The sequence below is a fragment of the Mizuhopecten yessoensis genome, unplaced genomic scaffold, assembly GCF_002113885.1.
Source record: "Mizuhopecten yessoensis strain PY_sf001 unplaced genomic scaffold, ASM211388v2 scaffold7479, whole genome shotgun sequence".
Classification (NCBI taxonomy): Eukaryota; Metazoa; Mollusca; class Bivalvia; order Pectinida; family Pectinidae; genus Mizuhopecten; species Mizuhopecten yessoensis.
The window spans coordinates 581,272-597,187 of record NW_018407068.1 but is presented as its reverse complement, the minus strand read 5'-3'; the positions used below and the strand labels follow the sequence as shown (position 1 = coordinate 597,187).

Sequence of the window (15,916 nt, the reverse complement as noted above, 5' to 3'; positions counted from 1 at the left end):
AGTAGTAGTTATAGACATCAGAATCATTACTGTTCTGTTGTATGGCTAGTAGTAGTTATAGACATCAGAATCATTACTGTTCTGTTGTTTGGCTAGTAGTATAGTAAAACATCAGAATAAATGCTACTCTGTAGTTTGCCTGCTAGTAGTAATAGATATAATATACTGTATAAATCATAGAAGTATTTCAACCATACTCTTCAAGTTTGATCGAGTAGTTAACCAAAGGTTGAGGGAATGTGAAAACGCTCGGGCATATTAAAAACAAATCCTTTGATTTCCTGGATTATTTGAATGATATTCAACTACTCCATTAAAGAAAAACAATTGCAGTTAGTTCATAATTGTGACGTCTGATTATGACGTCACACATGGAACACCGAGCTCATTATCCAACTAGTCACTGTCCTGTTATTTCTGTCACACACATCGTTACCAACATCTGTCTGTGAAACTGCTGAGCTTTGTACATGTGTTGACGTCACCTTACCGGTGTCTGTTGCGATATACGTTTAGTAAATCTGCAATACAAAAGAGATACCATTAGAAATCTTTAAAACCACTTTTCCAATCTACTGCCAAACTTATTATCTAAGAACGGCAGTAGACAAATGCATTCACGTTTGTACAGTATGACTAACATACAAACTCCTATTGTAAAATTATCCCGTTCAAAATTTTATTGATAAAATATTGCGTCACCGAAAGAAGATAAACATCGATATCATTAAAACATTCACCACTTCCTTCACCCACCATCAGTTTAAAGGGGGCATGCACGTGTTAATGGAAAATTCCCGTTCAGCTTTCTGCATAAAGATGGCACCCTAAGATATGAGGTTTATTTGTTAAGTTATAAAAGAAAATATCGGTACACACATCGACTGTTCTGCATATGTGTAGATGTTCTAAAGAGGTTTATGGGAATCTAAGCACTTTCATGGATTATTGCTGAAAAATCGGTGTGTAACCAAAATGGTTTTGAAACGTCCGTGATCATTGATAACATGAAGTTGACCGTTTTAGATCGCATGTACCTAACATGGCCTCTGTCAATGTTTTGTTTTTCTGTCGACAAGTTAGTTTTACCACAGAATTAAAGTCTGTGATATCATTTATAACGGATCACACGTACATACTTCACGTTTCCATATTTTCACTTATGTAATGGTGCAATAATATCTTTTATGTCGTCGAACCCAAAACCTTGTGATTGCTGTTTTTCAGCTTACCGTCAAACATATAGCAGCCTGACAGACGCATTATGGTAGGCTTTTACCGACAGTTTCGCTGACTGTCTATAAGGTTTTCTCGAGAAGGATACGAATGGAAGAGTTACTTCCCATGTCCTCTACCGTTACGCGTATCGAACAGTGCTCAGCAAGGTGCTACAAAACTGGTAAATCCCCTGTTCCCGGTTACATCTTCCTACTTTATTATCTAGATGACCTCATTTACTTATCGATTTCCTTACAGTGATTCAGTCCCTTCCCATTCGATCATACTGTTTAACTTATGTGGCCTATTAGCGCATTTTTGTCGTGTTCTGACTGTAATAATTTCTTTTCTGATCTTGAATGTTTTTCCTTAACACCCAGCGTTTCCAATTCCTCCGCTAATTCATCCAATTTGTTTCCCATCTGCTCTGATGTGACATGCCTGACAGTTATTGCAGTTGCCTCCTTTGCTGCAATAGTGTGGCTTACGTAAATGTTTTATCGCTGTTCATGTTTTGTATTTCTTAAATCGTTGGAGGTTCCTTTTAATTTGGGATAGTCGCACTTCCTCTGTGCGGTTTGTCTTTCTGCTATCGTGACTTTGTTTTGGTCTCGTTTCCGTTATCTTATACTTAACCTTATTTGTTGTCCTGCTCGGATACCAACACTTTATAGCTTATCTGATGTGCTGATTACCAAAACCTTAATCGGTCCGTGCTAGTTTTTATAAACTGGATGTCTAAGAAACCATTGAACCCTCCGGATCGCTTTTCCTCCTTTTGAATAAACTGGGTACCACCAGTGGTATCTACTGTGTTAAAGTGGTATGCACATTGAGAGTACCAGCTCAGTAACATCTACGGAGCGTTGTTCACTTCTCGTAAGGATAGTGGACAGCGAACTAAGTCTTCTTTTTTAGTCGTTCTTGAGAAAACCGGAACACCGTTAGCGAATCTGCCAGCATGTTTTGATACATATCAATCAACGAAGATGGGTTTTGCGATCTTAGTACTTTTATTGCGCAAGATTTGAAAGTCACAGTCTGGACATTATATGAAATATATATATGAAATTTAAAAATGCTTCAGAAAGATGGGTTTATACCTCTCCTAAGATAACAGTTAAGTTACGCCCCGATATGCATTGCGTACCTTCTTATGTTGTTATAACATGTCAATATTGAGTACACAAAATGGGACCTGAAATGTGATGCTGTATGATTCAGGTTTTTAACTAGAGTACAAATTGTAATAAGTTCTGTGGTTTGTTTTGTACATGGATGTTGTAAAGCAGTCCATTTTATAAGCGTGTTACAATTTATTTGTTTTTTCCGGCGAAGGAAAAATACCATAAACGAGGAGTATTATGTTCCATGGATAAAACACCAATAGATATTGAAAGAAGCGTAATTTGAGGGACGTCTTAATATGTTATATATACGGAAGGACAGAAGGATAAAAGATGGGATATAACAGATAGTCTTTTCACGATGTCGGGTGGCGTTTCAAAATATTTCAGATATATCGCTATGAATTTAGCTTAACAAAAACAATTTCTTTTAGACTGTGTTGTTAGTTTTAATAATTCTATTTTCATCACAAATATTTTAAGTACTAATGGAAAAGATTTTTGTGTAAACATAATTAATGGTTTTGTAACATTATGCAGGACACATACCGCTGTCTTGCTCCTAACTAACGATAATGGCTGAAGGCGGACCCGTGATGTTGCTGTGGATGTCCTGGGTGGTGCCGGGCGATGAATATTCAGGATGTTAGTCGTTTTAGGTCTCTTACCGAAGAAAAGACTTCGGGGACCCTGTTTTGCTGTCTGTCGAAAAAAACATGTTCCCTGTCAGATTAAGTCTACTATATATACACATTAATATTCACCAATTATAACAATATCATTAAGTTCACTCATATCGTTAGCTATAATTTTCTTCTTTGTCATTTTTGTAAAAGGTATGTTATTTCTTGACAGTTATCTTCGTCAATCCAGTAAATGATTAACTAATATCAAACTTTCTATCAACCTTTAATTCATGTCTTTTTTTTGAAATCTCATTTTGATCCTGGATTATCTCAAAAAATAAATATTTAAAAGAACAAACCATTGTCATTTGTCGAAGTGCTTGGTTGCCACATGCCCATGGGTTACCTAAAATTTAAACTTACAATTGTAGCATGCATCATTATATCTCAAAATGCATATATCAGGGAGTAATTAGCGATAAAATATGAAAACGTTCTTTCAAATAAAAATCATATTTTCAGCAGAATATGAAATACGTAAAAATTTAAAAAAAAAAAAAAAAAAAAATTTGCATGGAAAACTTGAAGCAATGTCATTAATTATTAAAGACTCAAGATTCAAGATTTTATTACTCTCAAACATACAGGGTAGGTTACAAGAGCTCATCCATTGTACATCGCGAATAATGTATTTGACAGCACTGTTACATTGCAAATAACAAATTACTCTTGCATTTTCAATTGCTTGGGAAAATAAAGTGATATTTTGGAATATAATGATCTAATTTGTTTAACCAAAACATGTTCACACTTAAATAAATAGTGAATACATCCCGAAACATCCCGATACAGACGATGTATAGTAAACAACCTAATGGAAACGAAGACTTACGAATGCCGACGCAGTACAGTTTGGGTCGGCCGACCTTGATGTCGATTGAGTAGTCCGCCACGACACTAGCTTGTGGTCGCTCCGTGCGGCGGTACAGGATGTCGGGATGCCAGTCAAACTACCAATAAGAATACGCATTGGTCACTTATAGGCATACACAGGTCATCACTTTCTGAACAGACACGATCAAGTCATCAGATACTGAACATAGGCACGCAGCTAACTTTACACAGTCATCACTCACCGAAAAAAACTACACACACACACAGGTATAGTCATCACTTAGTAAACACTCATTAAGTAAGTATAAAGTCATTACTTACTGATCAGACTAGCACAATTAATTATACACAGTCTTAACTTGCTGCATAAAAGCACAACAGTAATTATAAACACCCATCAGTTACTGAACAAACACGCATGAACAATACACAACGTCATCACCTACTGAAAGTACGGAAACTATACCGTATCTTATTGAGAAGGAACATATTGAAAACTAATAGACGGGAAAGTAAAATATCTCACGGACATACGTTAAATAATCGGATAATCTTTCATTTCTTCTAGTAGAAAGATGAAAATTTCACACAAAGGCTTATGAGTTAGAATTATGTCTAAGGCTTTGTTGAAGTTTTATCTTACTATTGAAAATCGAGAGGGTTGGTTGCACAGGTTTTAACGTCCTATCATTTAAGGACGTGCCTCTGTGTGTGTTGTGTATACGTGCATTCGAGCTTCCGGTTGCGCGCGCAATACGAATGGATGTACACATCAAAACAGAAAAGGACTCAGCTATATTATCGTCGATTCCAGACTAATGAAACAACGTTATATCCTTTAAACAAGTTTCAAACATGTAGCGCGATATAGGTAAACTGTGTGATCCGTTTCTGTGTGAATCTAGGCCCACGATTTCGTAATACTGAGTGATTGCTCATCCCAGTGTTTGAGCTTCCCGCCGTCCGTCAACAATGGCCGATTCTATTTACACTTTTACTTTCAGCTCTACACTTCCAAATGAATTCTCAGGAAGCTCGTAGACTCGAGAAATACCTTACTAAGAAAGGGGAGACTATATTTAGCCCTGATAGAAAGTTATTGCTCGTCTCGGACAGTAAAGGACGCTATCTCAGGGAGAATTCCCGCACCATAGAGTCGACCATGATAGCATTAAATGGTTATTCAAAAGCGGAAGACGGTGGATTTCATTAACAGCAGTCTCCAACGGGGTGGTCTCGGGTATGAAGGGTTAGTCTTATTTTGGCACGGGACATGCGACATCACCATTAAGCAAGGGAAGTTTATATTCCCCCGGTATGAGGACCACGGAACTGACTTGTCAATATCGAAAACACGAGAACAGTTCACTAATGTCAAACAAGCAGTGGCCATGGAAACCCGTAATCTACATATTGGATTTCTTGAGGCCCCACCAATCTCGGTGATAAAATGGAACAGACTTCGTGACTACACACATCTGGATGCACAAATAGAACAGAATGATGACCATGAAGTCAATGCACTTGTGCAATCCTACAACAGTGTAGTAACGGAATTCAACTCCATGACCGGCTTCATACCACCGAGATTTGACAAGGAGGGATCGAGATCGACAAAACGACAACACAATCAACTTTCGACAACTCGATACAGCATCAACTTCAACCTGTTACCAGACGCAATACACCCATCAGAACTTGTAGGTAAATATTGGCTACTCAGAATACTAAAAAGAGGAACTGAATTTCAAAATGAACACTATTGACTTGTTATAGACTGTAAGTAGCTGGGTTATAGCTAGGATTGCCTTGCTTTCCCATTAAGTTACTATCAATCCTTGACAAGTTAAAGTAAACATGCCTTCAGCTAATCCTAAAACCCGTTTCCAACTTACCGGTACCTCTAACTCAAATGATGAGGATAGAATCGCAAACCTAAGTAAGAAGCTAAGACAAGCATCAGGAGAAGAAATCATCTTTTGTAACAAATGTGACATTCAACTTAAAAAAAGGCTATGGAATGTGATGGCTGTAAACTATATTACTGTTTGGGATGTTCTAAAACTGACGAGGCTGTGTACAACTACATCATCCAGGGTAAATTCAACAATCTTCGATGAACCTGCAACAGCTGCACTATCACCATTCCCACCCTGGAAAAAATTGATAGTACTCTCCAAAAATTACAAGATGTAAATGAAGCTAGGATGAGCTGTCAGGAAACAAAGTTTGACAAATTCCAAATCAACACTTATTAGGAAATGGACACCAAAATTGAGTCAGCCAAAGTTGACATATTAGGTAACATCAAAAAAGAGGTCAACAAAATGGTGGATGAAAGATGTGGCGAATAAGAGGACAGACGGAGAAGAGACACTAATATTGTGATTTTCAATGTACCAGAGGGAACTGATAGCGATAGAAAGTCAAACAATGTTAAAGATAAAACAGAAATTCAAAGCCTTTGTATCAGCATCGGATTACTCGACGTCGATATCACAGTCCACTTCCGCCTGGGAAAGTTTTCAAAGGAAAAGTGCAGACCCATTAAAGTAGTGCTGAACAACAAAAAGCAGAAAAAAATCCTGTTAGAGGTGGCAAAAAGCATCAAAACCCTGGCCCCACAACACCTTAAAAGGGTTAAAATTAACAAGGACTTCACAAAACAATAACAAGCCGATAGAAAAAACAAGAGAACACAACCACCACAAAAGATGGATTCGGACCCTACACCCCAAGCTACAGCCAACGGTGTGATTAGCCCAATCGGCAGACCTAGTTCACTAGTGGACCATACAGAACCAAAAACATTGGCTGATGATGCTATGATGGATATGGACAATACTATCCTAAATATGGGCGGTCATCTCAATTCCTTCGGAAACGAGGACATCACTCAAATGTACAGCCAGGAAACATTATTGGACAACATGGGTCATCAGAACTCTATTTTAGCCCCAGGGTCACCAGAAGTGAACAGAGAATAGGAACACGGTTTTATCAATTGTACAAAGATCTTGAAGATTATCTACGCTAATGTGGACACTCTTTCCAAAACCAAAAAATGCGAATTAGAAACATTAATCCAACGGGACTCACCTGACTTAATTTGTATAACTGAAGTCCTTCCCAAGAACCCACTATTCGAAAATACTCTTGAACAATACAATATAGAAGGTTATGATCTACATATAAGTGGTTGGGGAAGAAGATGTGTACTAAATCTATGGATTTCTTGGACACTGTGATACATCAACAATTTCAAGACTCAGTCTGGTGTGAACTAAACCTGACAAACAGAGACAAATTAATTACTGGATGTAAATATCGTAGCCCCAACAGTACAACAGATAACAACGAAATTATCGAATTATTCAAAATTATGGAGGAAATTGACATTGTAGATCAGGACAAAATGTTTATAAGAGCGCACCCCGTTGGAACACGAGGAAATAGCAGAAAGCTGTTCAAGAGAACAAATAGGGCCATATATAGTAACTTCTTTAGCAATAGAGTTGTAGAGGTGTGGAACAGTCTACCCGATAATGTGGTCAATTCTCCAACTGTGGACACATTCAAGAACAGACTGAATAAATTTTGGTCGGATCACCCAACAAAATTCCGCGCAAGTTGTTATTCCTGACATTAGAAGTCTATCTATACGCACCGGAAGTGAAAAGTGTTTTTAACAAGTATTTTAACATATATTCAAACGCGCCACAAGAAGCTCACAGCTTTCAATCGGCGTCATCGCTATATGAACGTGTGTATGTGTGCTGGAGACAGGCCTTGTTGATGAACTTGCCTCCTTGTGATAGCGCGGATCTGACGCCGACATTATAGCGATAGCTCGCTGAAATACCATGCCGAAAGCACCCAGCACTCTATTCCGCCCGGTCATATTATACTGACAACGGATGAACCAGTTGTTGCCATAACCCTAAATGCTGAAACGTTAAGGAGGGAATAACAGCTTTTTTGAAGACTTGAAGACCCGGCCCGGGAAAAGAAACGAATCCCTTCCTCACCTAGGCGAACATTCAACATTAAAGCCAAAAGTGAGATATTGCCAAGCAAAGGCGCTAGGAAACAGAAGGTAGTTAGAGATAAAGAGAAATACATAGATCCCAAACATTGCAATGGGTGCAGCAGATTTATTTTGGTCGTTTTTGCGACAAAGGGGTAACCACATTAGTCGCCTTTTACGATGCATGCAGTGGGTAACAGCAGGTGTATTCTATTCTCGATCCCCGACCTGCAGGGGGAAAGTATGGTAGCTTTCACAAACATGTTTTAAAGGGTGTGTTTCTTTCATCTCTGATATTTATAAATAAAAACATGAATGTATTCCGATAAAATCAATTTTCTTTTATATCTCCTGCGCTTGACATGACCTCATTTAAGTGTCTTCATTGTGACGTCACTCTTATGAAATGTGAAATTACTTGCTAGATTATTTTGTTCTTATACGGGCGTGTGACTTCTTTGTTATGCGGGACATTCTATCTTGAACTCACAGGGAGGGAAGGTATTTGTGTCTTTTTTGTTTTTGTGCTTAATTTAACTCAATAATAAACATGGTATCGTTATCCTAAAAGAAAGTTAAAATTCATAAAAGAAAGGAAAAAACAATGAGAATTATGGTAAATCTATTCTTGCAAGTGTCAACTTTTGTCCTGAATTATGTGTTAAGACTGAGATCATTTTATTTCTTTTTTGCTTTTAAATTAAATGAAATCCTATATTTACCTTTTCTTCCTTAGCTCCGAGTTTTACCAGTAGCTCTTCATGCATGTCAGATTTCTGACGATGCATTTGTGGCGGCACCAACATCTCTTTATTAGCTCTACAGCTACATCCACATTCCATAATGACAAGCGTTTATATATAGCGGAGTTAGTCGGACATAGATGAAATGGTAAACAGAGCCCTACAACAATAGAATATACAAGTTAATATCACACAATATACTCAGCCTGATAGATACTATGCTGCAGAGAAATAAACTTTCTACAACACTGCCATGTAAGACTCTCGTAAAATCAGAGCGTTGGTACATTCTCTATCCCCTGATGCAATAGTAATATGATCTAACAAGCCGAAAGAAATTCAGTTTTGTATTCATATATGCTTCGAAATCAAAGAAAGTGTAGTCTTACAGATTATTGTAAACCAGTCTGGTATGTAACCTGTTTAAATGTTAGGGATTTTTTCACGTAGCCTAGTTTGATTTTATACAATATATATAATTCATTGAATTGTGAGCAGGTTTAAAGTCGACCGATAACCTTATGAACCATATATATATACAAGGGAAATGTAAAAGGTCTTATTACGTTATATCACGTTTACAGATTTTATGATATCAACGGCCATGCTATTTAAAGACTGCCTAGCACAACAGAAGTAATATATGTAGGATATTTCAACATTCGTAGTCTAAAATTCTGATCAGCGCGCATAGACAATCCCGGTAGACAGAACCAATGTACCAGCGCATACTCCTGAAAACACCTTGGTATTAAGGAAACGTTACAAGGCTCTATTGTGGACGTTTAACTAAACACTGGGTCTGGGTCTTTATTGTTGAAGTCTCAAACAACGTCTCATATAACACTGGGTCAAGCTTCAATCCTTATTTGTCAAGCATCTTCATGTCAAAATAACGTGGTTTTTCTGAGCAGGAATAAAAAAAGACTAACTATAAAAGAAATATTGATTGTGGGTTACATTATTGCTGACGTTCATACAACACTGGGTCTAGGTGGTTATTGCTGACGTTCATACAACACTGGGTCTATGTGATTATTGCTGACGTTCATACAACACTAGGTCTAGGTGATTATTGCTGACGTTCATACAACACTGGGTCTAGGTGATTATTGTTGACGTTCATACAACACTGGGTCTAGGTGGTTATTGCTGACGTCTCATACAACACTGGGTCTAGGTGGTTATTGTCGACGTCTCATACAACACTAGGTCTAGGTGGTTATTGTCGACGTCTCATACAGCACTGGGTCCAGGTGGTTATTGTTGACGTCTCATACAACACTGGGTCTATGTGGTTATTGCTGACGTTCATACATCACTGGGTCTAGGTGGTTATTGTCGACGTCTGTGTCATACAACACTGGGTCTATGTGATTATTGCTGACGTTCATACAACACTGGGTCTAGGTGATTATTGCTGACGTTCATACAGCACTGGGTCTATGTGATTATTGCAGACGTTCATACAATAATGGGTCTATGTGCTTATTGCTGACGTCTCATACAACACTGGGTCTAGGTTTTAATTGTTGACGTCTCATACAGTACTGGGTCAAGGTTTTAATTTTTGACGTCTCATACAACACTGGGTCTATGTGGTTATTGTTGACGTCTCATACAGCACTGGGTCTATGTGGTTATTGCTGACGTTCATACAACACTGGGTCTAGGTTTTAATTGTTGACGTCTCATACAACACTGGGTCTATGTGGTTATTGTTGACGTCTCATACAGCACTGGTTCTAGATGGTTATCGTCGATGTCTCATACAACACTGGGTCTAGGTTTTTATTGTTGACGTCTCATACAGCACTGGGTCTAGGTGGTTATTGTTGACGTCTCATACAACACAAGGTCTAGGTGGTTATTGTTGACGTCTCATACAACACTGGTTCTAGGTGGTTATTGTCGATGTCTCATACAACACTGGGTCTAGGTGGTTATTGCTTACGTCTCATACAACACTGGGTCTAGGTTTTTATTGTTGACGTCTAATACAACTCTGGGTCTAGGTCTTTATTGTTGACGTCTCATACAACCCTGGGTCTATGTTTTTATTTTTGACGTCTCATACAACACTGGGTCTAGTTTGTTATTGTCGACGTCTCATACAACACTGGGTCTAGGTGGTTATTGGTGGTTATTGTTGACGTTCATACAACACTAGGTCTAGGTGATTATTGCTGACGTTCATACAACACTGGGTCTATGTGAATATTGTTGACGTTCATACAACACTAGGTCTAGGCGATTATTGCTGACGTTCATACAACACTGGGTCTATGTGGTTATTGCTGGCGTCTAATACAACACTGGTTCTAGGTGGTTATTGTTGACGTCTCATACAACACTGGTCTAGGTGGTTATTGTTGACGTTCATACAACACTAGGTATAGGTGATTATTGCTGACGTTCATACAACACTGGGTCTATGTGGTTATTGCTGACGTCCCATACAACACTGGTTCTAGGTGGTTATTGTTGACGTCTCATACAACACTAGGTCTAGGTGGTTATTGTCGACGTTCATACAACACTAGGTCTAGGTGATTATTGCTGACGTTCATACCACACTGGGTCTATGTGGTTATTGCTGACGTCTCATACAACACTGGGTCTAGGTGGTTATTGTCGACGTCTCATACAACACTGGGTCTAGGTGGTTATTGTTGACGTCTCATACAACACTGGGTCTAGGTGGTTATTGTTGACGTTCATACAACACTAGGTTTAGGTGGTTATTGCTGACGTTCATACAACACTGGGTCTATGTGAATATTGTTGACGTTCATACAACACTAGGTCTAGGTGATTATTGCTGACGTTCATACAACACTGGGTCTATGTGGTTATTGCTGACGTCCCATACAACACTGGTTCTAGGTGGTTATTGTTGACGTCTCATACAACATTGGGTCTAGGTGGTTATTGTTTTCATACAACACTGGGTTTTGTAATATATTGTTGACCTCCCAAACAACACGTGGTCTAAGTATATATTATTGACACCTTATACAACACGTGGTCTCAGTCTATATTGTTGACACCTTATACAACACGTGGTCTTGGTCTATATTGCTGACACTTTATACAACACTGGATTGAGGTCTATATTGTTGATGTTCCAAACAACACTGGGTCTATGCATATATTCTTGACACTTTATACAACACGTGGTCTTGGTCTTTATTAGGTCACCTGAGACAAAGTCTCAAGTGACCTATTGCGATCGCCTTTTGTCCGTCGTCGTCCGTCGTTTGTCGTCCGTCGTCCATCGTCCGTCGTCCGTCATGCGTCCGTAAACAATTTACATTTTCGACTTCTTCTCCAAAACCCCAGAACCAATTTCATTGAAATTTTGCAGAAACCGTCAATGGCAAAAGGTCAACCAAAATTGTGAATTATATGATCCCCAGCCCCCAGGGGCCTGCGGGGCGGGGCCAAAAAGAATTTCATAACCCTGGGGTCTCACGTTTCCCCCTGAGGAGGGGGAAACTTAACTATAGTTTATACAGGGAAATCACATTTTGGACCAACATTTGTTTAATTTCCATTGGGTTAGCATTATCAGTATTGGATAGCAGTTTGATGGTATGCACAAATCAGCCATGACTGACCCCCGGGGCTGATGGGTGGGGCCAAAAAGGGTCGAATTGACTGACATTTCAAAATCTTCTTCTCAAGACCAGATATGGTAGAATCAAATACTCTTCATAGATGGAAGGGTTTTAATGTGCTTTTCCAAAATTGTAAATTTTATGACCTTAGGGTTTCACGTTTACCCATGGGGAGGGGGAAACCTAACTATAGTTTATACAGGGAAATCACATTTTGGACCAACATTATTTCCATTGGAAGTAATTCAATTTGGGTAAGCATTATCAGTATTGGATAGAAGTTTGATGGTATGCACATATCAACCCTGACTGACCCCCGATGCTGATGAGTGGGGCCAAAAAGGGTCGAATTGACTGACATTTCAAAATCTTCTTCTCAAGACCAGATATGGTAGAATCAAATACTCTTCATAGATGGAAGGGTTTTAAGGTGCTTTTCCAAAATTGTAAATTTTATGACCTTAGGGTTTCACGTTTACCCCTGGGGAAGGGGGAGGGGTGATGGCAAAATTATGGTTTATAATGGCAAATGATACTTTGAATATGTTGACAACTTGATTGGAGTTATAACCCTGAGTTGACAGTTTGATACTTTGAAAATGTTGAGCCAGCCCTACCCCTAAGGGGTGTAGGGCGGCGCCCAAAGGAGTCAGTGTGATAAAAATAAAATCCTTGTTTAGGATCAGAGGTGCTAGTTTCAAATGCTTTTTAGTCATAAATCTGTATGATAGATATTGAATAAGGTGGTTTTATTGTTATTTGTCACTTTGAATTATATTTCTGTTCATGTTTTAAAAACAAAAATCAACTCTCTGTATAAATATATCAGAACTCAGGTGACCGTTAAAGCCCATGGGACTCTTGTTGTTGATACCTTATACAGTACATGGTCTATGTCTATATTGAGTTCTTTATTTTTGACGTTCCCTTTAACCTTTAGTCTCGTCTCTTTAAACTGGGCCCAGGACTCTAGCATTGACGTCATATCACAAACGTGGTCTACATCCTTGTTGTAAAATCGATGTTAACTCAGCCATACGAACATTAATTCAAAATGACCTTTTTAACTCGGTTACTTTTAGTTTTGTTTCCTGTTGCCTGATAACTTAAAATTTAAAAACAGAAACAATGAAAGTTAAAAATTCTATTCGTTTTGAGTGAAAACAACTACCCAGTGACAAATTATCCTTCAGATAGTTAACGAGACTTGGGGAAACCAGGTCACATCGTGTGATTCAGACACTGATTGATAAGTACATACCTTTATCTGGCCCTGATTACACTGAACAGAAATCGATACTATATAATTCACAAACAAACACTAGCACCTGCGTCGGTTCGGATAATCAATAAATGTACAGTAGACCACTGTCTATCTAGGTGTTGCTATGAATAAATATATTGTAATCTTGAGCTGAGGCTGGTACCACGTATTTTCTATAATAAACCGACTTTATCTTTAATGTGTTGGTCACTATTAAAAGCGACTCAATCTAACAACAACATGTACATTTCTTACATACGAGTTAATTTCTAAACAACTTTCAATACTTATATACATATATTTATATTTAGAAAAAAACATTCAAAGTCCTTCTGATGGTTAAATATAAAAAAACAAAAGGCAAGAGTTTCTTCCACTTCCCTATCGCTTTCTCCTCTTTAAATGTTCATCACGGGAACTGTTTATTCATGTTGACAGGACAACAACACATCACAGAATGATATCAGAATAGCATGAATAAATAGTTCCCCTGATGAACCTCTAAAGAGGAGAAAGCGCCAGGGAAGTCGAAGAGAAACTCTTGTCTTTTGTTTTTTATATTTTTGTTTCCACAAATTTAACTTAAAACTTGAGGATATTTTCTTTCCAGTATTTCGGTACACCTGAAGCTATGAGGTTATGTTTTAGTTAAGGTCATTTTTTGTGTCAGTATGTCTAATCTATCAAACTTTTTAAGATGAGTTACACATGCTCAAACCGAATATACTAATTCGTGTGGGATTCTAAAAGAAGAATAAACGGTGATTTTTTCTCTCTCACTTAAATGATTTAAAAATATTTTATACCAGTATTCTAGCTTAACTCATTGGCGACATAGTGATAATAACACAAGTGTGTCTGGCTCTTAAATGACAATATTCATCTTGACCTGTGATCAGCATAGTTTGGCAGGACTATATTTTGAAATAACTGCATTAATACCATTGACCATTCAGTGTGTTAAGTTATCACGGTGAATTAATTTCTTATGACATCTCTATAAAGAGTAAACTTGTTTTGTATTTTGTGTGTGTATTCTACAGACACTCATAGCTGAAGTTTTTAGTTTGAATTGCTTTTAAATGGTAATCTATTCATTTGCATATAATGATGATTATTAATGAAGGTCCCCGGGCTTCTTATATTCCTAAGTCATAAAGCAATGCTTTTTCACATACCGTTAATATCAATATGAGTGGTATAGAATGTTTCCTACAGAAACATACATTATAGAGAATATATAATTACGTCATTTCATTGCCTGCTCTCAGGACTTACCTATACTTGTGGTATATTATCTCTCTTTATTAGACAAATCAGGCCCACAATACATCATATGAGTACCGCTAGGCTATATTATACTTTTAAAGGCATGTTGTTATATCATTGAGTTAGCTGTGGATTATATTATCTCATTGACCTTATGTGATACATTGACCTTATGTGATACATTGACCTTATGTGATACACTTAATGAAATATTGTTTATATCTAACTACGGTATAATATATTCCTTCCAACGAACTCCAAAATAATGGATCTTAAAGTGTATATTCAAAAGAACTCCCATGTTCGATTCTGTATCATGCAGCTCTTGATAAATGAATGACCACTACTTATCATTTTAATGAAAATTCCGCAGTTTGACCCTCGCCCATTATTTGCCGTTTTTCCTGACACTGACTAAACAGATGTGTACCATAACTAGTTCTGTTGCTACTGTAACACAATCTGATAGATCAGGAATATGTTGTTGCTTACTGAAACTCTGGTATAATATGTTGAAGCTTTAATGTTTACGTTATAATATAACATAACGATGTCTAGTTTATACTGTAATACTAACCCTTCGTACCCAGGCAGCGATGCTCCAGTTGATGACGAGTTAGAAATCCATGGGAAAAATACTTATCCGAGTTGTCTTCACTAGAATATGCAAAGCACTATCTCAGTACATGTTCGTTATATCAAACATTGTGTGGTACTTTACCACAGTCAGAATCAGAACACATACAAATATTTACACATGGATTACTAATGTGAAAGACTTTTATGGCCACAATACACACGATGGTATCCTCTCGTACCGATTTAAACAGGGATTACAGTCAAGTACTTATTAAAACTTACCAAACTTCAGCATGCAATGCGTTCTCGATATAAAAACCTACCGCCCCGTTCGCCAAGGAATTAAGATTATTTTTAATCAGATCTCACGGAACAAAATTACAGGTCTCTTAATGGAAAGTGTGTACCAACTATTCGTGTATACATTGAACCGCCGACATTTTACTCCATAATGAATGGCATTACAACTGTTTATCGATCGTTTACGCTAACTTGATACTATTCCAAATCTTTTAAATACAGTCAATTTGGATATGTCTAAAGTCCTTT

The 15,916-nt window shown here is 37.7% G+C and overlaps 1 protein-coding gene across 3 annotated transcripts; it reads right to left on the bottom strand.

The window, feature by feature from the left end:
• Nucleotides 1–17: 17 nt before the first annotated feature.
• On the bottom strand, nt 18–15,714 carry LOC110453682. Of its 3 annotated transcripts, XM_021502744.1 has the most exons (7): nt 15,650–15,714; nt 15,366–15,445; nt 8,615–8,795; nt 3,864–3,981; nt 3,331–3,377; nt 2,895–3,047; nt 18–521 (listed from the first exon to the last, which is right to left on the bottom strand). In XM_021502744.1, the coding sequence occupies exons 3-7, from the start codon at nt 8,732–8,734 to the stop codon at nt 513–515; spliced, it is 447 nt and encodes a 148-aa protein (XP_021358419.1). In that variant the 5' UTR covers nt 8,735–8,795; nt 15,366–15,445; nt 15,650–15,714; the 3' UTR covers nt 18–512. The 3 variants fall into 3 exon arrangements, with proteins under 3 accessions (XP_021358419.1, XP_021358420.1, XP_021358421.1); XM_021502745.1 differs by lacking the exon at nt 15,366–15,445 and having other exon boundaries at nt 15,650–15,696; XM_021502746.1 differs by lacking the exons at nt 15,366–15,445; nt 15,650–15,714 and adding an exon at nt 9,025–9,052.
• Nucleotides 15,715–15,916: the final 202 nt, after the last annotated feature.